Raw genomic sequence first — 21,892 nt, 5'->3', positions numbered from 1 at the left:
GAAGCTCTACAGGATGGAAGCCTGAGCATTTCACCGTAACTGTGATGGGGCTTCCATTGAAAATAATTGGTTGTAGCATTATGTATAACACCACCCAGCCTAATAAATCTAGTGATGTCAGTAGCGGGGACGTAGCTGCTGGATGCCCATGTACATTCCCCTCTGCATACTCCACACATTTCTCTTCTTGTTTATCCCTCCTTGCACTCCCTGCTCCCTCCCTCTCTCAGCATAAATCTCTCATTCACAAATAGAGGCCAAAAGAGGCTCAGCTGATGTGATGAGATTATTTTTTTTCTGATTACAAATCAACTTCAGCTTAGATAGATAGAAAAAACACAGTTACCCCCCCCCACCCAACCACTGTTACATCCTCTTTGCTCTCCTCCCCTATTTGCTCTGGCTCCTCCTCTCTCTCCCAATATCTCCACCTTCTTTTGGACCTTGGCCCCTCCCCTCCACCCTCTACCCACCCGCTTCTCTCCCTTACAGCCAGATCTAAGGACTTGCCTCATTCACTCTAGCTGCACAGGTTGTTAGGGAGGGGAGAAAGAGTGAAAGAGGGAAAACAAGAGAGGTAGAGCAGAATATTAGCAACTGCTGGAGAGGGAAAGAGGACAGGAGGTAAAAAAAGAGAGCCTTTTCAGTTTGTTGTTTTTCTAAGAGAAGAAGGGAGCCAAGGTCTGAGGGAGTGAGGCAGGAGAGAGAAGACAAGTCTTCAGGAGTGGGACTACCCAGCAGTGGGAGGTTCCTCCAGGGAGGTTATAGTGATTATTGGCAGCGGTCTCTCCTTTCCGCTGGGAGTCAGACCCCCAGGATCCAGAGCCATGGATCCCTCTGTGTCGACCGAGGTCGATGGGGAGCCCAAGGAGAGAAGGAAGATCCAGTTTGCTGTGCCGGCCTCCGCACCAACTAACCTGGACCCTCGGCAAGTGGAGATGGTGAGCAGTGCAGCACTTGTTGACTAATTTACCCTCTGCCTTCCAACCAGACAATCAAGCGAGGGGTTGCATTGTTTAATGGAGCTATTAAATGCTGTACCATTTCTAGCCAAAAGTCTCTTCATTGGAACACCTTCACTCTACATCACCCTTCTCTCTGTTTTCTGTAATTTTTGACAAGTTCCTCATGCAAAACTGGGTTTTCTGGGTCTGTATGCCACATGTTTGAGAAATCATGATGACATTTCCCTCTCTCTGTTTCCTCATGAGATTAGAGCCTAGCTGTCTTATCTCATCGTGATCTGCTCAACAATGTAACATTAACATGAAAGTCATTATGTTGCATATTACGCCATTTCACTCTTTTGTAACTCAACAGCAACAACAAGCCCTTGACATTTTGTCACTGCCACTGTTAATAATTTTTCCATCTTTGGCTGCTTGACACTCTCTCTGTGTGTGAGTGACCTCTGTCATCTGAACGTTCTTCTTGAGTCTGTTTGCGTGGCCTGTATCATTCTGTGAAATGTTCAAGCTCATTTTGACAAGACAACTCTGGTATTTCATTTTAGCTCAAATGTGCTCTTATTTTAGAGCAGGGGAAATTGGGCCAAAGCAGGAACCGTTTAGTACCGAGGTAGATCGAGGCCAATGGCTCATCCCTCCTGAGATCTCTAGGAGAGATAGGGTGGAAAAGCAAGAAATGTGCTATATGAAGGAAAGCAGAGAGAGAAACAACCTAATCACTGGGTTAACCTGTCTGGGGTCAGTTACTGAGGGAACTGTCCTTGTTTCACAGCTTGCATAAAAGAGGCTTTTAATGAACTAGAGTGACCTGCAACCATGCTCCATCTTTCCCTTGACTCATCATCATGTACTCTCATACCGTAACAAGTTTGTTTGTAGATAGTGTGGGAAAGGGTGATTTTCTTGCCTTACACTACCAGCTTTAAAGCGATTTCTCATGCAAGACACTGATAGTGAATTGAGACTGAGACTAAATAACTTACTAAAATGGAAATGTTTCACAATGCTTCACGAGATTTCCACTCACATTTAAGCATACATACTCTCCTCCTCCCCCTCTTATTTTCTCTATCTCTCATGCTCTGTCATCCTGTTCTGATACCTATCGTCTCTTCCAAGAAACCACAGGATGTCAATCTACCATATGTGAGTTTCTCCTTCATTTAAAAAAAAATAAAAAATATCTCTCGCTTCCCTCTGTTTTGGGGAGGACCTTATTGCTCAATCACCTTATGGTCAAACAGTGATCAGCTATATTTAGCTCTCCTCCAGGCCGACCCTGGCCTTTACCTTCCGATAGGTTGTGTGTGCTTAAGCTTCTGTGTCAGCTTGGTACTTCTGTTTGTGTCACCAGTTTATTCAAACGCCTACATCATGTAAATGTTTCAAGATCATAAAAAATATAAAGCCTTAGGTTGGTTGTTGATGAAATTCTATTTTGAGGAATTGGTTGTTTGTATGTATGTGTATGCAGGGTGATGAACGTTGATTGTTACAACAAAGCAACAATTGCGCTGAAGGGGAGTATGGGAAACCGAAGGGCGTTCAGGGAAGGATGTGCTTATGTGTGTTTAAAAGCAGATAGCATCTACCCGAGGCTGATGAGAGTCTCCTGGGATGTGTGGGTGGGCAGGGGTAACGGTTAACGACACTTATTTCATTCCCTTCCCCTCGGTTAACGACACTTATTTCATTCCCTTCCCCTCCCACAGCAATTACTGTCGCCCACAAGTCCGTCTTTGCTAATGAGTTGCAATGACTGTCCCATTCTTCAGAACTTGTTACACAACCGGTAACTCCTTACTGTTCTTTCTGATGGCATTTAAACCCCAAAAACCACTATTGACTAAACTGCTGGGGCCTTGTTACTATGGAGACAGCTTGCACAACTATGTTGCCCAAAGCTCCCCCACAGTTGGCATCTAAAAGGTCAACTTTAATGGACAGCTCTATCTGTTTGATAGGTTGTTTACATCAGTGCTGTTACATGTTTGTAGATATTTATGTGCGATTGCTCTTTGATGGACTGAGTGCTTCCATTTAAATGTCTGCAAGCTCTACCATAAAAAGAAGTTACCCATATTGCAACAAAAAGCTCATTCTTACTTACCATAATGGTAATTAGCCATGCAGATTGTCTTGGTTTTATTTAGACAAGTTTTGAGACATTTGTGGCATGCATCTTCATCAAGTTCATTGAAGACAAAAGGAATTTTGTTTGTGGTGCACAATGGGTTGAAAAATGCCCTAAAAATTCCAGGATAATCCATTGACTCACTGTGAGCAGATTTCTACCAACCTCTGAAAACTGTTCTCAGTGGGTTCTGTGTATTGTCCAAGGCAAGCCTGAAAGCCACTTGAATAAAATTGGGACATCAGTAAAGTTTTCACTTCACTGACAGATTTTTCCTCAGTTCTAAGAAAATTAAAGTTAGTACAACTTACTCATAGACCCTGTATAAGACCTTCCAATCTTTCAAGCCCTCAAGCTCTGACACCAGAATTTTTCAAGAAAGCATTTGCCATCATATTATTTCCTTTCTTGTTTACCAACGGCATCCCTAGCATTTTTTCAGTACGTCTGACGTTATGTTCTGCTAGTATCTTTTTGAAATCCTCCAAGAATAACATTTTTAAGTTGATGACTCTTCACATTTAGTCATGAGCAAAGTTGTGTGTGTTTGCAACAACACAGAGAAAGCACATGGCTGTGTTTACCATCCCTACCCCCCATCCACACACACCCACACACACCAATCCTGCATGCTTTGCAAGTGATGTAGGGTAATGTGCATAATGGACAGAGATTAGGGTCATGGTGCAGACGCTGCATCCCTGATTCCCTCCAAGTCTGCCTCCCTGTGGACTCAACAAGCAGACATATCTCTGTGTTTCTCTTCTCTCAACTCAGCCTGATCTGGTCAGCTAATGTTGATCCTTTGAATTTATAGGAAACTCAGAATATGAAAGGGAATATCAAAGGAAAGGAAAGGGCATCAGTCCAAAGCTTTCCACTGGAAAATACTTCCACATTAATCTATATTAAGTCGGAAGGGGTTTTGGAGGGCACAATTTAGGTTCCCCTGCCCAGCCCACTCTGCTCACCCCATCCCTCATCCTCCCTAGTCCATTCTCTATGTTAAACGTCAAACAGCGACCTTTGATGCAGTGTGTGTTTGTGGGTAAACATTAGCAGTCTGGGGGACTGTCAACATGCACTACCAGAAAGAACATCTTGTTGGATAGCACAAAGCATGCTGGGACTGGGCAAGAGGGTGCAGTGATCTTTCCCTTGCATGTGGACAATCAGGAATGTCACTGTAGTGGTGTGACTCAGTTTGTCCAATGACGTGTTTTTTAATTTTATGAAAATGTATTTTTATGTTCCTTTCAAAGTTGCCTGTCCAATGCAGTTGGTAGATGTTTGTAGTGGCAAAAACAAATTGGGAAAGAAATTATTTAAAAAAGATTAATTGCCTTGCCACTGTAATTACAGTGGACACAATCAATGAGTCTCTGTCTTGTGTTAGTTGCGTATGTGTTTGTTCCTCCCAGTTTTTGACATGCCAGGCGTTTTGATTAGTTAATGACTACAAAAACATTTTCATGGCCTGTGTCTGTCTACAACAGTTTAGCACAAAGTTTCCTTTCATGTTCCTTTTCCACTTGTAACACACCATTGTAGCTTCTGTGCACCAAAGCCTGTTTATTCCATTTAATCATTTACATTTTATTCTGATGTCTTAATAATAATATGCTAATGATAATATTAACTGAACAATCTATCATCTTGTGTTGGCTCCTGTGCACATGGATGTGTGTAATGTGTACACAGATAAAAAAAACATAAATATTGAGCATGGGTAGAGTGATTTGTCACCTGATGACACTGTACACAGTAAGCTGAAAATGTGCCATTACCCACTGTACCCTAGGCATGCAAAAGCACTGTACAGATCCTGATGGAGGCCTGAAATGCTGCAACACGCCCTCCTCTTAGATTTTCACTTTGTGGTCAACAAATCCTCTGTTGTTAGTTGGTGTAATCATCCCACTCAGTCACTCATTTGTCGCTTCAGGGATCATCGTTAATCAAACCAAGTACGGCTGTCATCAGGTCCATGAAGAGAAACAGCCCCCTTATATTTATTCATTCACCTCTAACTACACATCCACATTTTTTTTCTATCTGTTACATTGCAGAGAAATCACAGTGCATCCAAAGCACTTTATCTCTTAACCCTGGTCATAGCAATAACAGCAGAAATCATATCTGTGATGAGAGGAGAGGAAGAGGATTAGAAAGGCAACAGTGGCACAGCAGGGAGAGAAATTGGGGTGGGGGATAAAGGCTGGACGGGATCTGGAACTGACTTGTCACCAAATGTCATCAGACATCAGTATGTTCATTATCTCCACCAGGCATAAGCTTGGAGGGGGCGTGCATTTGGTCGTGTGTGTGTCTGTGTGTGTATCTGTCCACAGGTAATTTTCCATTCTACTGGACCCATCACATTTATGACGGCATGCTCAAGGACCTCTTTTGATTACATTGATTCGCAATGTTTGAAAAACCTTGACTGCTCTATTCTATACTGCCATTGACTGCTGACTCCTCACTCCTCTTAAGGCCTTCTTCTGGTCAGTGGAGGCTGCAAGTGATCAACAACTGCTTCTACTTGGAATCTTGTTTTCCGCTAGGGACATGTGTGCACGGTGGACACGTTAGTTTGGTGGATTCTTTTATTGGCATTTTCACTTTGAATTTGACATTTTACATCGCCGTTGTTTTAGAATTGGGTGAAGGTTTGTCTCCATATAATCTGTCTACTCTTGTTATTGATAATGCAACCTGCACATTGTCTCTCGAGACAGTAGTTGCAACTGTGTCAGGATCTGGACCCTAAACTGCCCCTTTGAGCTGCCTTCCTCCTTCCTGGTTTTATTTTCAGGAACTGGAGTCCCTTTCTCTCACCAAAGACTGATGCAGGCATATTAAGAAAAGGCATGACTCAAAACAAATGGGATTGGTCTCCACCCTTGTTTCATCAACACAGAGAAGACATTATGTTATTGCTGCTGTGCCTGTTGTAATCTCTGTTTATTTGTCACAGCACTTGAGACATTTGTTTTTCATGTTTATCGGCCTGCAACTTAATGAGCTTGCACTGGGGCACATCAGGTCCTCATCACTATGTTTAGAGCGGAATGACCCAAAGCAGAAACAAGGTTATGCACAAATATCACAGTAACAAATGGTTTGCTTTGTTGAGACTCAAACCTAATATTTGGAATTTATGCTGATAAATTAAGGAATTTCTTTTATGTTTTGAACCATTTTAGCTAATTGCTAACAAATCTTACAGTCCTAAGTGACATTGAAATTGTACACTTAAGTGGGTTTATACATGCCTTTTGCATCCAAGCAATGACCTGTAAGCTGCATAGCAACAATCAACAGTAACCTTTTTTTCATTATCACCTGTGGGTACATATGACGTTGCAGATGAGTAACTATAGCTACTTTGTCCTTTGTTTGTACCTGCCTGTTGACCTCTGGAACTAGTCTTTGTCAGCTGCACAATGTGAAACCACTAAATTTGAGTGCATGAACAAGAAGGAGAAGGAGAATTATCCATGTCCTTGCAGGTTGCTAGCCATGCCATCGTCTCTGTGAAAACTTTGATTGGCACCTCCCCTGTTGTCGCCTTGCCCTGTGTGTTGCTCCAGTGTGCGCTGTGGCCTGGCAGGAGGCTTCCTGTCACTCATCAGCCATTGGCACATTATCACTGTTGTGTTGTGATGGTAAACCTTTCTTCCAACAGTCTCTGGAACGACAGGCCGAACAGCTACCAGCAGCTAATTACGTAAATGCTGGGGGGTACTGTGTGACAGAGGAAAAAAGGGGGTGGGGGAGTGGGTATGATATCATTCTGCCGGTGGATGCAGCATAATTACATTTCCTATTTTGGGGTCATTGGAGAGCCCCTCCAGATGCTATCTCCAGCCCATCTGCTTATTCAGTTAGCCAGAGGTGGGGCCAAAGGTCACCGCAAAAGTGTTATGTGAATGTTGAGAAGCAACATGCAGCAGCCTCTCAGACTTATGGGATTTCAATGATGCTTACAGTTTGAATGGGAATAAGCAAACCATGCCTTTCTGACAGGCCTTGGACCTCACTGAGCTACATTTGGGGTTGTAATTTGCATAGCCATGTCCTCGACCCTCTTTGAAACAGCTAGAAACTTGACAAGTGTGTGTTACTCAGTGAAGCCTTGTTGAAGCTGCCTGGCACCACCTTCTGTAAGTAACGATTGGCTATAGCCTGAATGTGGCTGACAGCGATGTTTGTCACATTATAGATTTGATCACTGGCCTTTTGTTGTGTATTTGTCATGCTTATGGAAACATTTTGTCTGCCAGCTTAGTCACAAAGAGGCAAAGTGGCCTGGTGTTTAGGTTTAGGTTTAATCCTGCACCTTGTGTCCAATTCTTTGAGCAAAACACAAAACCTAATTCCTTAAATCCCAATTTGAATATGCTCACTAACAAAACAAAAGGCAGATTTGATGATGTCAATTAACCATGCTGATATTTTGGCTATAGCTCAAAAACTGTTTGTGCTGCATTATCTTATCCTCCAACAACAAACTCTAAACAGATATGCTGCTATTCTTAGTAGCTAGATAAGATACAAGTTACAACCTTTTCTTTGTATTTGTATCCTTTGAATTTGTTAAACCTGTTGGAATTTCCAGTTAACTACCATCCATTGCATATTAGCAAAACTGCATCAATGTTTTGCAGCTGAGCCATTTTTGGAAGTTACCCTGCAAGGTTGATACAACTCAAAAAACATATCCAACAGACATACCCATAAAACATGTAGATTGTGTATTATTTGAAATTCATCTGTGCAAGAAATACATACACTCAATGCTCATACTGAGAGAGATCATTTTTCACCTTATTGTGTTATTGAACCCACTGCTAGATTGCACTTAGCGCTCCACGTGGGTTCTGCCACTTCATTTTTAAAAGGCTCTGTGGGGGGGGCAAAGCTCAGAAAAAAAGGATGACTTTGTTTAATTGAGTTGCTCTTTAGAGTTCAAGCAGGACAAAGATCACAGTAGCAGGGACAGGGAATAAAACTGCAGCAGAGCACCTCTCACAGAGATGGAGCCGAGATGAGTGGCCTCAAAAGGAGAGCAGGAACTTTATATTCAGACATACCTGAGGTTGTAAGGAGGGTTAGGGTTTAAGTCTAAAAGAAAGAAATTGTCAGTGTAAATGAGATATGTGCTGCCCAATGGAGCTGATTTTACAATATTAAAAAAATAAAGGATCACAAAATAAACATTTCATCCATCTTCCCTGGGAACAGCAGAGTCACACCACTTAGAAACACTATTTGAGGAGGGAAAAGAAACAAGACCTACATTTCTTTGCATTGCAAATTTACTTGAGTTCCCACAGTTTCTGGCTGAACATTTTGAGCATGTCCCCATTGGTGTCCTGTATGCCATGCACGTGCTTATTTCTGAGTGAAGTAGTGCCATGTGCCTGTGGGCAGATGCCATAACTGCAAATCAATCTTGTACAAATCCATATCTATCCATGTGGAGCTGGGTTATAGCTATGAGGTAGAGATCGAGGCTCAAAAAAGCTTCATATGGATGCTCCCACATCTATTTGCAAGAATTGACACACGCTGCTTAATAGGATGGCCCGATGTAATGCAGTGATATTGGACATGAGATGTAAGCTGACAGGGAAAGAGATAATCTGAGGTGTGTTTCTCTCTGTGTTGTCTTTGTGTTGAGGCCATCTGCACAGCTGACTCACCTCAAGAAGCTCGACTGTTAGCGCTGGTGCGGGGCAGAGTTTTAGAGCCTTTCTGTCTCATCCCGCCAAGGCCCCAGAGACCCCCCGATCTAGTTTATGCTGTCCTACTGCTGCTGCTTTTTATAGGCCCGGCCACAAGAGCACCAGCTTAGAGGATGGCCTCTGGGGAGCAGACCCATATCAGATGATCTGCACCCAGGCTGCTACGCAAGACTGTGCTGAGCCAACACACCCATACCTTATACACATATACACACATGCGTTAAGTCACAATTTACCACTGACTCATGTAACCCACACAACAGACAATGATGTATTGTAGTCCTATATTAGACTCCTTCCTGACTACTTAGCCTCCTTGCCTCAAATTGTACTCAAACTTATATGGCACATCTCAAAACATATCTCCAAAGGGCTTTATGGAGATTAAACAAAGTCATCAACAAGCCAGTGAAAGTAAAGAATATAAAGGCATGTCTGTTGCATAAAAACTCAATAAAAGAGGATCATACCTCCTTTGTCACACAATACAGACTCAGCACATTATTTAAATTCATTCATCAACTTTAGGTAAACTGATGCATCTCCTTTCTATGCTATGATCCATCAGCCAATGTTTTTATTGAGACCAGAACTCTGTGTGAGACTTACTGAGGGTCTGCTGCCTCTCGGGGAAGCCTGCAGGCGTACACCTGTGGAGCTGCTGAAAGGCCACCACAGCAGCCTGCTTAGAGCCCCTCAGTGAAAGTCCACAGAAGCTTGACTGATCTTAGTACAAAAACAATTGCTGCCAGCGAAGGAGAGGGTTTGGGAGATTGGGGGCAGGGGGTTTAGTGAAGTAGAGGAGGGAGGGGGGAGGGATAAAGCGTAGCAGGAGTAATCGCACTCAGTGCCCCAGGGTTGGCGTGAATGAGGAAGTCACATACATATTATGTAACTTGGGGGTGGTTTTAAGGCTGGAAAATTACTAGAGTTACAATGTGTGTTTATGTCATCTGGCATTGCCAATGTCATACAGTAGCACGTCATCACCACTGTCACAATCATGTTGTGCGCATTAAAGAGAAAAAAAGATCCTGTGTCTTCTTGCTACAACTGAATTTATGTTGATGTCCATGGTTTCATTGTTTTCTTGTAATTTCATCTACTTTACAACCTGTTTTATAATTTACCTGGGACGGAGACTCTTTTTAGTAGTGGTGGTCTTTTTGATTTAGGAGGTCATGCCTTGGCATTTCACAAGACTACCATGATGATTACATGATGACAGTCACACATACACACACACACACACACACACACACACACAGGTTCAGGTAAAGATTTTGCTTCCCAGTGACCTCAATTATCCCACACAATCATTTCACCTTCCATTTATTTCATCGTTCCTATTTTTATCTCCATCTGAATAAATTAAACTGGACTCTGTAGTTTTTAATCTTTTCCTGCTTTTATTCTGGGACTGTCTCTTTCAGTGACACATTTTTAATAGCTTTGACCACTTTTGGCTTTTGATTTCCTGTAGTTTTCACTAAAAAATTGCAAAATATTAGATACAGGCACAAGGCCTGGGTTATTATAGTCACCCCTTTCAAATTTGTACTTGATAAGTAGCTGAGAAATGTTTTTCTTCAGATATTTATTAAAAGAAGAAATACCTCTGGGTTTATCCAAGGCTGTATTTTCCATAAAAGAGAGTAATGACCCAAACTTTACCATCACTTTAACCAGAATGATACATAACTAAAAAACAGAAGTAATATGTGACAGTTATTAGACTAAACAAGAAATTCTGGTGAAGTAAAACATTGAATGAACTAGAGTTAATGAAAGCAGCAGCAATTTTTTTTATCATTGATTAATATGCTTATTATTGTCCCAATTGATTGATTATTGTTTAGTTTATAAAATATATCCGAAAATAGACCCAATTGTGTTTCTCACAGTCTTATTTGTTCTGATCAATAGTCCAAAACAAAAAGATATCAGCAGATATTCACAACTGAGAAGCTGTAATTTTGATTTCTTTTGCATTTTTGTTGAAAAAAGAAAAAGATTCAAAATAGCTGCAGGTTATTTTCCTGTCAATAAACTAATTGACTAATTGACAAATAGTTTCAGGCTCTAGAGTTAATGTGAGAATCTGTTGGCATGGTACATAACTTAACGAGCAGAACAATCCAGTAGTTTCCCCAGTTTAATGGCTTTAATGCCACAAGACTCGGACATAGGCTTGGTCATAGCAACATCTGGTGTCTGCTCTCTCTTGTGGGTCTCTGTGTGAGCCACCTCAGGCTGCCCTGCGAGGCTGGTAGCAGGTGTCAGGCAGGCAGAGGCAGCAGGGTTCACAGCAGCACAGAGCCCCAGGCTTCCACCTCACCAGGGGGAGAGATGGGAGAGACACAGGGGGGGTTGAAGGAAGCCCTGTGGATGTTCTCTGCCAGTAAAGAGAGAAAGGGAGAGATCAATTGAGGAAAGAAAAAGACAAGTCAGCAAACAAAAGGATAATAGTAATATGATTTCAGTTATGGCGCATTCTGGTGATGGAGTGGAGAAGGGGAGAGAAGTGAGGGTAGTGTCACTGTCAAGGAATGAATGATGAACTTGGAAGTAAACAGGATAGAGGAAGCAGAGGATCAAGTGAGATGGAAATGAAAGGTGAATGAGAGAAAGACAGATAGTGTGAGAGATCCAGGGCAGACAGGAAATCTGGAACTTGCGTGACAAGATTAAAATGTGTGTCTAGTGTCATAAATAAGGGTGATATCCACGCTCGATTACTCTGTGTTGTCGTGTTTGACAGCGGCAGCTTTCCCCTACACAGCCCAGCAAGCCTCTGCTTTGGCAACATGTGCCTCACTGTGATGACGCACACCTTGCTTAGCAAGACAGACAGAACCAAACACAAACACATCTCTCTGTATGGAGCCGTTTTACGCAAAATAGAGCCAGGCTACTTAACTCTCTTCCTGTGATGTTAGGTGGTGCCGTAAACAGCAGTACTGAGGTTCATTTCGTGGCCAAGGAGACTTTTCAATAACTTGCTTGTCTGGCCTGCCAGGTCCACTTAGCTGAACTGCTTTTATTCTCATTGCACTTTCATTGCATTTTAATCCAACATTTTTCCAAAAGGAAGTTTTATAGATGTCAGCTATTAATCCTGGTGGTGGGAAAGTGAGTCAAAGTATTAGGCCCTCCATTGAGATCTTTCTATATGAAGCAAAGGCCCAACACATTCTGCTCATGGTATTTCAGTGTGGTCATTAAAAGTGCCAAACAAAATGTACCTTGTGAGTATCAAACACTCACTTCCTATTTGCTTGAAATGTGAGAAGTTTTCAGTTTGCTCCATCATTGAAAACAGAAGCTTTTAAACTTGAAATGTGTTGGTTGCAATGGACAACAATTGTGACCGTGGAAAAAATTAAGCAAAACATCCACTATTATCATAGATTAATCTGTAGACTATTTGTCTGATTAATCAATTTACCATTTAGTCTTTAAAATCAATCATAAAATGCCCTTCATGCACCATCCTGGTATTGGCATGTTTGTGATCTATAAACATTGAACGCTCTCCTTTCAACTCAACAAGGAGTGAGTGTTTGGTACACAAAAGATAGAAAAGATAGGTGGAGTATGACTTTAAAAAGGACTAAACTGAGTATCTGTATCAACAGTGTTGTTGTCAAAAGAAATGCCAAACTGCCATAGAGTGCAGTCCCACAGGCAGGGTATAGTATTGGTGAGCTGAGGGTGTACAGCTGGGCATTTGTTCCTGTAGGGAAAGAGAGTTCACTGTATAGAGTGGCATCTACTAGGTGAAGTGTCAACCTGCAGTCCGCCTGCCTTCAGACCAACGGCAATCTGGCTTGTGCCTCCAGGGAACAGTGTGTTGGGTTGGGGAGGGAGTGTCTGGGCTGTTTGCTAGGGCTCATTTAGTCCAAAATCCTCTTTTCCATGGTCCCTCTGTTTGTGAGGGAGTATATGACCGTACAGGGCGCACTCAGGTGATCAAACTCACTTACTACGTTGTTTGGTGTGTGAAGAGGTCATTCAGTTCCAATAAATCCTGTATCAAAAGCTTTAACTCTCATTAAATGCTGGATAATTTGAAACTGCAGCAACAAGCATCAATTGAGCTTCTGTTCCATGTGACATGCCTTTCACTGTATCTGTCTATGAAATCAGAAAGTTGCATAATGAGTCTTCCTCTGTTCTACTAACTGTGGCATGTGCTTTGACCTTACTAGTATTGAGTGCTGAAACTTGCTGTTGGCTGTTGACCCATCAGCCAACTGGGATCCGCACTAATGAAGTTAGCGAGGCCCCAGCATGCCTTTCACCAGCATGAACTGTCAACATTTTCCATCTGATTGATAAGACCTTTCCTGAACATTATTAATAATACAGTGTTGGCCAGTTTAATTATTCATGTATTTATGGCTGTCCTTTTTGTTTGTGTGTGTTTGTTGATAGATCCGGCGCAGGAGGCCCACACCGGCCACGCTGTTTAGAGTAGCCGACCAGTCATCCCCTGAGGATGATCAGTCCACCCATCAGGTAAAGGTGAAGTCAAAACACTTTTCTATAATAAGTGTCTCATTTGTCCTCCAGCTTTTTCAACCCTATCCCATGAACTGAAAAATCCCCCAAAAGTACCATTTTGGAGTTGGCCATTTCATCGTTAAACAACATAATGCTGTGTTTTTCTATTATCTACTGTCTGCCTGTTAAACGTCAGCTCCCAACTGGTATTTACTTTGTAATTTTATAACTTTTTTAACCCTGCTGGATCCTCCGATGTGTCCATCATCACAAACTCATGTTCTGTGTTCAAAACCAAGAACTTTTTAAAGGTCCAGTGTGTAACATTTAGGAGGATCTATTGGCAGAAATGGAATATAATATTCATGGGTATGTTTTCAATTCAGTGTATAATCACCTGAATATAGGAATCATTGTAAGTAAGTAAAAAGTATTTATATAGCCTAGCGCTTTTCACAGACATAAGTCGCAAAGTGCTTAATAGAGGCAATGTACAATAACGAAGGCACAACAGGCAAATTACAACAAAGACACTTGAGAATTAGTTATTTTTATTAACCTTTTTTATCACAAATAACAATTTATGGAGTCTGCTATGTTGAACTGCCATGATTCTACAGTAGCCCAAAATGGACAAACCAAAAACTGGCTGTAGATAGGGCCTCTCACATTTTTTTCACGGATTTTGCGACCACTGTAGTTTCCCCCCACCCAACCCAACCCCTCCACTCAAAAATTTTATTGTTTATTGTTTTGCTTGTTGTTACGTCACTTTAATGTTTCAGCTTCACTGCTGTTTGTGCAGAGTTTGGAGTCAGTCATGGTCCCGTATGCAACTTACACATAGTCAGTTCATACACACTGAGAACTGACTTTTCAGTGAAGTAGGAGACATCTCATGTCCAGAAGTTAAACCGTTTAAATAAACATTTGCCTATTCTTGCATTCTGGATTTAAGTAACATTTTATTCCCAGCAGAATATTTTAATGTCTTCAAACATGGGATTTTTGAAGAGAAATTGATGAGGAAAATCAGGGGTAATGTTTCTCTCTCTTTGTTCGCAGTGGGTAGTGGGAGAAAACGGAGTGCTCAAGCCAAAACGTGTCAATCCAAACGTGTATCAGCCTCCATCTCTCAGAGGTAGGTGTGAGCAGTATTGATATAACAGGTGGTGGTTGTGTGTTGTGATTCATCCTTGTGTTTAAATCCTTTTTGTTCTACCGTGCTTCGCTGCAGTCAATTGCCTCCTTGCTTTTCATGCTTCATAATGGCTGACAAAGGAAAAAAAATGCATGTGACAGATGGGTAGATATGCATTAAAGGCCTTTATTTCCTTTTTCTGTGCATGTGCATGTGGAACATGCATAGGCGTGTTTCTGCTCTCAGTGGACACTCTAGGCCTGTATATGTGTGTGTGACAGATAGAGAGAAAGGGAGAAAGAGGAGAGATTAAAGTGTGACAGCTGTGAGACAGTGAATGTGAGTCTAGGAAAGTCTGGATCATCCAGGATTACAGTCAGTTGTGTATACAGCTGTGGCACACACACAGACACGAACACATTTATAGGCAGGATAGAAATACATAAACACAAACATGTACTTTCTTCTGTATCTCTGTGCATGTGGCTTCTTGCGTGTTGCATGTGGTCATTAAAGGGGCAAAAATCTATATGTCAGAGCAGCAGAGCTTCATTTAATGCGGATTTCTGGGTGTGTGTGTGTGTTGCATGTCAAGTGATGACATAATGAGCCAGGAAGCCTCGCTCCTGCATCTGAAATCTGCCCTTCATCAGCTCAGACACACAGAGTAGAAGAGACAGCTATCTCGGAATAATTTCAAATTACATAACCTACCTCAAGCGAGAATAAGTGACCTGCCTCAGTGCCGCATTGTCGACTGAGAGTGTGAAACAGAGAGAGGCCAAGGTGACCCACAGGAAGTGAGAGGGGGAGTCGAGGTGATATCGCAAAAGAGAGGAGAGTTTATAGGGTGGGAGAGAGGAGAGTGTGAGTCAGCGCTGCTAAGCAAGAGCACTGAGGAGGGCACGCAGTCAAGGAAAGACGAGGGTACAAATAAACAGATGGGAGAACAGGATGAGAGAAAGGATGGAAAACAACAGTGGAGGCTCTACTGGAAAAATCAGTGTGGACTACCGTTTTGCAGTTGCCTGCCTTTCTGTCTGTCTGTCTGTCAGTGCATGTGTTTAATTGGCTTCCTGCCTATCTGGCTTGTATTTTTTATTTTTTTTTTAAAACCCTGCGAGGCTTGATAAAGTGTTGAAGCTGGTAAAACCAAAACAACATGTCCCTCTATCCCTGTGTCTGTTTCCATGTGTCTGTGTGACCGTCTCCCTGTGTGTGTGTGTGTGTGTGTGTGTGTGTGTGTGTGTGTGTGTGTGTGTGTGTGTGTGTGTGTGTGTGTGTGTGTGTGTGTGTGTGTGTGTGTGTGTGTGTGTGCTGTGTTTACCTGTGTGTAGCTGTGCAGAAGATGGCTGAAGCACACATGCAGAACCTAGGTGTTTACCCCCCTTTGGAAGACCCTTGTGAAGGGGAGGAGGAGGAGGACCACTGGCAGGGACAGGAGGGAGAGGATACATCTCCCACCAAAGCAGCTGGTGAGAGGGAGGCTCTCTGTCAACTGGCTGGGACCACAACAGCAGCAGCATTGCACACAGTGGCAGCAAGGACAACACTGTTGTTGCTGTAGAAGAAAAATTCTCCCAGTGGCACTTAAACACTGCTAAAATCAGAACCAATGTCAATTTCCAGCACATCTACAATCAAGTTTAATAACTGTAATGAGAGTTTGATGTTGCAGCAATGCTTTCACATATTTAAGTATTTTAGTTGAAACATATTCTGCATCTATATTCTGCTATCTTGAAAATCAGGGAAAATGGGTATACTAAAAATGAAAATGACAAAATTATATATGCAGTGTTAGAGTATCTAAAGGCGTATTTTTCCTTCAGGTTTGAGTGAATGGTCCAATTTGCACCTTTCCTTTATATTTATCCTGATGATGTCTGCACACATTTCACACAGTTTGAGATTTCAGAACAAATTTGTCTCCCATTACAAGAAGTCATCATTGATAATCCTTCTTAAACAGTGAGAAAAACATACTGTTTACAGTGTTGAATAGTTGCCCAAGATAGATAATTTGTCCAACAAAAGCAAAAGTTTTATTATTTCACAAGGCTCCGAGTTTAGTTTTTCATTCAGATACATTATATTTACACTCTGCTTGAGAAAATGTCTGTTTTATTATTTAACCTGTTCTCAAATGTGATATAAAACCTTTAACAAAAAAAACAACAATAAACTATTTGTTCCCAGTAGAACAGCGCTCCACTGTGGGCCGACCAGCTGTACAGGTGAAGCTCTGTGCACTGAGAGACAGCACCACTGTCACATTAGCTCTCTGTCTCTCGCCCCAAATCCGTCAGAGGGTAAACTGCAGCCGACTAAAGGCCTGGACCCAACACTTATACCAGTCAGAGAGGCCAGACAGGATTAATAAGCAGGCTGTCTGTGCTGATCCTGATCTGTATTCTACTCTGTTTCAACACTTCTTCTGTTAGTTTAAACTCTAATGCAGAGTATAAAAGCTTTTGACTTTGAGTTATGTGCTGTTACAAAATCTGTGTAAATCTCAAGTTGAAGTGAACTTTTTTGGAAACGGGCTCCATTATTATTTTGTTTTATGCTGCAAAATTATTGGGTTTTAATCTGCATTATATCACATGAGAACAGTGGCATTTCATTCAGAATTATTGCTCTGTCGGCCCAGATGACAGACTCTCTCAATAAATCCCTTTGTGGAAGCCCGGTAATACACAAAGTACCCAAACAGGATGTTGTAGGATCCTGATTGGGTCCTTTGATTACAGTTCATCTGTTCTTTCACTCGAGCAACACAGTTTGGGCTCGGCCTGTGTTATCACAGACAGAAGACAAACCAAGGTGAACAAGTTATTTAATCAGTTAGCTTTACAAACCTTTCAAGAGTAAGGACAAACAGTCACCTTTCCAGTCTTATCCGGTTTGTTTCTGAATATCTGAAGTGGATTTGCAGCGTTGAAAGGAACAAATAAACATGAATTTCATGTAAAAATCTAATTTAATTGATCTTATTTTCCCAAATAATTGATTCATCATTTGGTCTATGACATGTCAGAAAATAGTGCCAGTGTCTGACCCGCCATCTAAAACTCATGAATATTCTGTAAACTATCATAGAAAACTAAGAAATGTAAATATACACATTTAACAGGTTTGGAGCAGGGAAGTATTTGTGTTTTTCCTTAAAAAAAACATGACTTGAACAATTAATGGATTATCAAAATAGTTTCCAGTTATTTTTGTTGTTGAGTAACTAATCAAATAATCAACTAATTGTTTGAATTCTTCCTGCCCTCCAGGCATCTCTGTCACCAGAATGAACTCACAGGCATCTCAATCCAAAGCAAAGGCACATAACTGTGATACACTGATATCACTGGTCACAGCTTTACTGCTTCTTTTCACATCCGTCTTTGTCTCCTCAGATCACCAAGAGACGGCGACCATTGAGCAACCCGAAAAGTTTTCCAGCGTTAGAGAGACGGCCAAGCAGATCCAAGCAGCACAGGAGGAAGAGGAGGAGGAGGATGATGATGGGGACAAAATCAAGGAAACGACTGAGGAGAACAGTCGGGGGAGTAACTGAGAAAGAGAGAGAGAGAGCAGGGAAAATAAATTGTAGGGAAGAATTTGGGAGAGTGAAGGTGTTTTGTGAAATGGTTAAAATCTGAAGAGCTCAGAAGAGATGAGGCTGTTTGTTGTCAATGTGTAGAGACTGAAGTGAGGTTGCAAGCTGTGGGTCAACTAAATGAAAGATACTTCCATGAAATCAAACATGTGAGTGAAAGATTTCTGAACTACTTCACCTCTAAAGGGTGAGGTGGATTAAAGAGAGGACAGAGAGGTAGGTTTTGTATTAGGAGTCAGCCCTTATGAGCAGGTGAAGAATGATCTACTGACAGAGCAGACTATAGACGCCACTTTGGCCCTAATGTCCCTTTGTTTATAATGAGAGTGGAGGGGCCAAGGTCAACATGACCAAATACCCTGTAAGACCAGTCCTCCCTCGACCTTAATGCTTCTGCACAGCTAAATGTTCCTTTAAAGAGGGTAATAGTTTTAACAGTAATCACAAAAACACACACATAAACTTTCTTGGGCACATTTTTAACAAAGACTCTTATATGACCCTTTCAAAGGTACTTGAAGGTGTTTAAATGTGTGTGGTGTTTGTTCCACTTTATTTTGAAACCATGGCCTACATCATTGTTCTGATTTGCAGCAAATTCAATATTTAGCCCTGTTAGTAAATGTGCATGTACTGCCATCTCATGGTGGAAAGTAGGATTGACAGGTTTAAAGTGATACACCAACCAAACATATTAAGTTTTTATCAAGAGCTTAAAGTTAAAATCCTTAATATTTCCATAGAATAAAATCCAGTTTTAATGCTATTTATGGTTGAAATAAGCTATTCAATGTATTCACACGGTGTAGCTGTGTCTCTGTACAATAATACTCATTGTTAAAGCTTGAAAGGTGGTTGTTGGCAGTTTCATCCATCAAGAAGAACATCAAAAGTTTCATGTTAGTTACAATTTATAATAATAGTCTACTTCTATTCTGCCTACCATATGTTAAGTAACATTTTACAAAATGTCAGCGAGCCTATGGTCAAAATATGGGTTGGAGTATCACTTTAATTATGACTTTTAAAAAAGCACCAAAATGTCTGTAATTGTGTTAAATCCATGAGCGAGTGAGTGTGTGTGTGTGTGTGTGTGTGTGTGTGTGTGTGTGTGTGTGTGTGTGTGTGTGTGGTGTGAGTGTGAGTGTGAGTGTGGTTATTTCATACCACACTTTTCACGTTACTTCAAATTAAACTTTAAAGGGCAAAGCTACCTCTGATTTGTTTGAGATACAGAACCCAACCGTTGCCTCCACGCATCGCGCATTTGAACTCGACTCATTGTGAACTGACATCATTAAGGAATCAAAAACATGTAAATTTAAAATCTTTTCCAACACTGTTGACTCATTTGGGATTTCACAGTGCTCACAGATTCCCTTTTGTATGTTAACACTTTTCTATTGTCATCTTTTGAATTGTTCACTCATGATTTGTATGCCATGGATCTGTTGTAAGAGCTATTTTTCTAATCTAATGTCCAGTTTATGAGTAGCTCCGCTCTGTCCTGTTTCTACTTTCTATATCTAACTTGCAAGTCTGCATAAAGCATTCAGCAGAGGAAGCCTAAAGCCAGGCACTGCAGTTACTGTATGACTGACATTTGAGCAAAATGGTCACTGCACAAACTTTCTGTAGTCTTTTTAACCACATATATTCACTTGGCATCTCTTTTCTTGGCGTCAACAACAACTTTTCAATGTTTTTAGTCAGAATCTATATAATTTAATTGCTGGTTTATCTGAAGATGCAGCATCTGATGTATTAGGTTTCCATTTGTGCCACAGGATGAATAAATCTTGCTGTTTGTATCATCTGGGTTTGTATATAAAAATGGTGTGGAACTTTTTTAACCTTTGACCTGCCCAAATTGTGGGATGACTGGATGAGCAGGTTGTGTGCGTTGAGGCTCTGCAGCCAACGCTGTCCTCCCTCCTCCGCTCTCTGTCCACCTCTCCCTCTCCTCCCGGGTCAGAAGAAAACAACCATGGAAAGACATGTTTGAACTCTTATGCTTATTCTGTCTTTATTTTTATTTTATTTTTTTCCATTACCTTGTTTCTCAATGTGATGTGGTTGTTTTAAAGTGAGCGACAATATATCAAAATAAACAGTTTCCCTTTTCTCCTTTAAACTGATCTGTACGTATTGTGTGTGTGTGTGTGTGTGTGTGTGTGTGTGTGTGTGGTGTAATCTGATATGTGAGTTTTCATTAATTTTGTTTTGCAGCATAAATTTCTTTTCTATTCTCCATAAAACACAAACACTGAAACTTTTGAACATGAAGAATAATGATTCTCAAAATAATGAGTTAGACACGTGGCTTCATCTTAACTTAATTCCATATGAAATTTTTAAAAAAGGCCTCTCTGGTGCAAAATAAACCAGAAAGTACCTGATAGCCTACCCGTACTTATAGTTACAGATGAAGATACAGAAGAAGCTAAACTCACATAAAGTTGTCTTTATAAGGTTGACCAAACAGGGTTTAAGTGTCATTAAAAAAAACATAAAATAACTATAAGTAGGCCAGTAGATTTAGTTTTATTTATTTATTTATTTAAATTTTACAATTTCAGATTCTTTTTTTTATTATTGTTGTTGCTTCTTTTGGTCGCTAATTGGGACACAGGGCCTCAATTTTCTTGAATTCATGTAAAGACATAATTTTGACGATTCAACATTTTGCAGTGCATAGGTGAAATGTAATGTATATGTATTATATTGTAGGGGTTTATACATCTGGCTTAAAAACTTGTTTTAAGCCTTTTTTTTTAATGCCATATTCTGTTTTCTAACCAACCCGGAAGTACAATACGGTTTACTCTCTTGCTTTGTTTACAGAGTTAGCGGTCGTCCCGTTTTTGACCTGTTGATTTCAGACACGATAAATCTCACTACGACACTTCGGCTTTGAAATGGCGACAGTTTTTAAAGCAATATGTTTCGAGCTGACATTTTTATTCCCTTAAAACCTAAAAAAAAAAAAAGCTTTATTTTGTATGTCGTTACCAGAAGTTTTTCTGTGACGTTTTTGTATCCATCTTTACTCTTGGTAAAGTTGACGGTTGTCTCTGTCAGTTATAGAGGCTTTATTTGGAAAGTATTGCTACGCTTTTGTGTCTGACTACATGGTATTAAAGTCAACATGTTTTTATACTGCAGACTATCATAGTTGTTATCTTAAAATACACTAATAATATCAGCTTCTTCCATTTGTACGTAACTACATTATGTTGCTATCAAGCTGGACACAATAGCGTAGTTATACTTCCGGTTGTGCTTTCAAAATAAAACTTACAATGGGACTGATGTAGTTATGCGCTGTGTCCACCAGAGGGCAGTATACACCACGATATAAACACTAAAGACACAATAGCTTACGTGATTCAATTTCTTAAAACATAATTGGCTTTATTTGTACCACCATAGGTAAAAACAATATTGTCAAAGCAGGTTTTACCGTCTAAAGGTTTACAATGTAAGTGTAATCATTTGTTAATTAAAGAAATAAGGACAACTGATGGTTTAAACTCCACACTTAATACACTCATAAGGCACTATACAGAAACACAACGCAGCATACTACAATAAATTAACATTAATATGGTTGTAGTAAAGTTAACTTGGACTTTTGGATTGTTTTTATTTTCATGAATTATCCTTTATTTGTTTTATTTAGTTCTCCCACTCAAAACACATTTAAACGGGACTGTAGTTGCGGACTGTGACCACTGGAGGGCGCCAAACACCGGTGAACGTACACTCAAGCGACCG

At 40.8% G+C, this 21,892-nt stretch overlaps 1 protein-coding gene across 2 annotated transcripts; it reads left to right on the top strand.

Annotated features, from left to right (window-relative positions):
• The first annotated feature begins 487 nt into the window (after positions 1-487).
• On the top strand, positions 488-20,249 carry ppp1r1b (protein phosphatase 1, regulatory (inhibitor) subunit 1B). Of its 2 annotated transcripts, none has more exons than XM_051387820.1 (5): positions 488-941; positions 13,293-13,376; positions 14,427-14,502; positions 15,840-15,977; positions 17,913-20,249. In XM_051387820.1, exons 1-5 carry the CDS (start codon positions 828-830, stop codon positions 18,071-18,073), a joined length of 573 nt encoding a protein of 190 aa, XP_051243780.1. In that variant the 5' UTR covers positions 488-827; the 3' UTR covers positions 18,074-20,249. The 2 variants fall into 2 exon arrangements, with proteins under 2 accessions (XP_051243780.1, XP_051243779.1); XM_051387819.1 differs by having other exon boundaries at positions 13,293-13,382.
• The last annotated feature ends 1,643 nt before the right edge of the window (positions 20,250-21,892 follow it).

This window comes from Dicentrarchus labrax, unplaced genomic scaffold (assembly GCF_905237075.1).
Source record: "Dicentrarchus labrax unplaced genomic scaffold, dlabrax2021, whole genome shotgun sequence".
In the NCBI taxonomy this organism is placed as follows: Eukaryota; Metazoa; Chordata; class Actinopteri; family Moronidae; genus Dicentrarchus; species Dicentrarchus labrax.
This window is presented reverse-complemented; position numbering and strand designations above follow the sequence as displayed.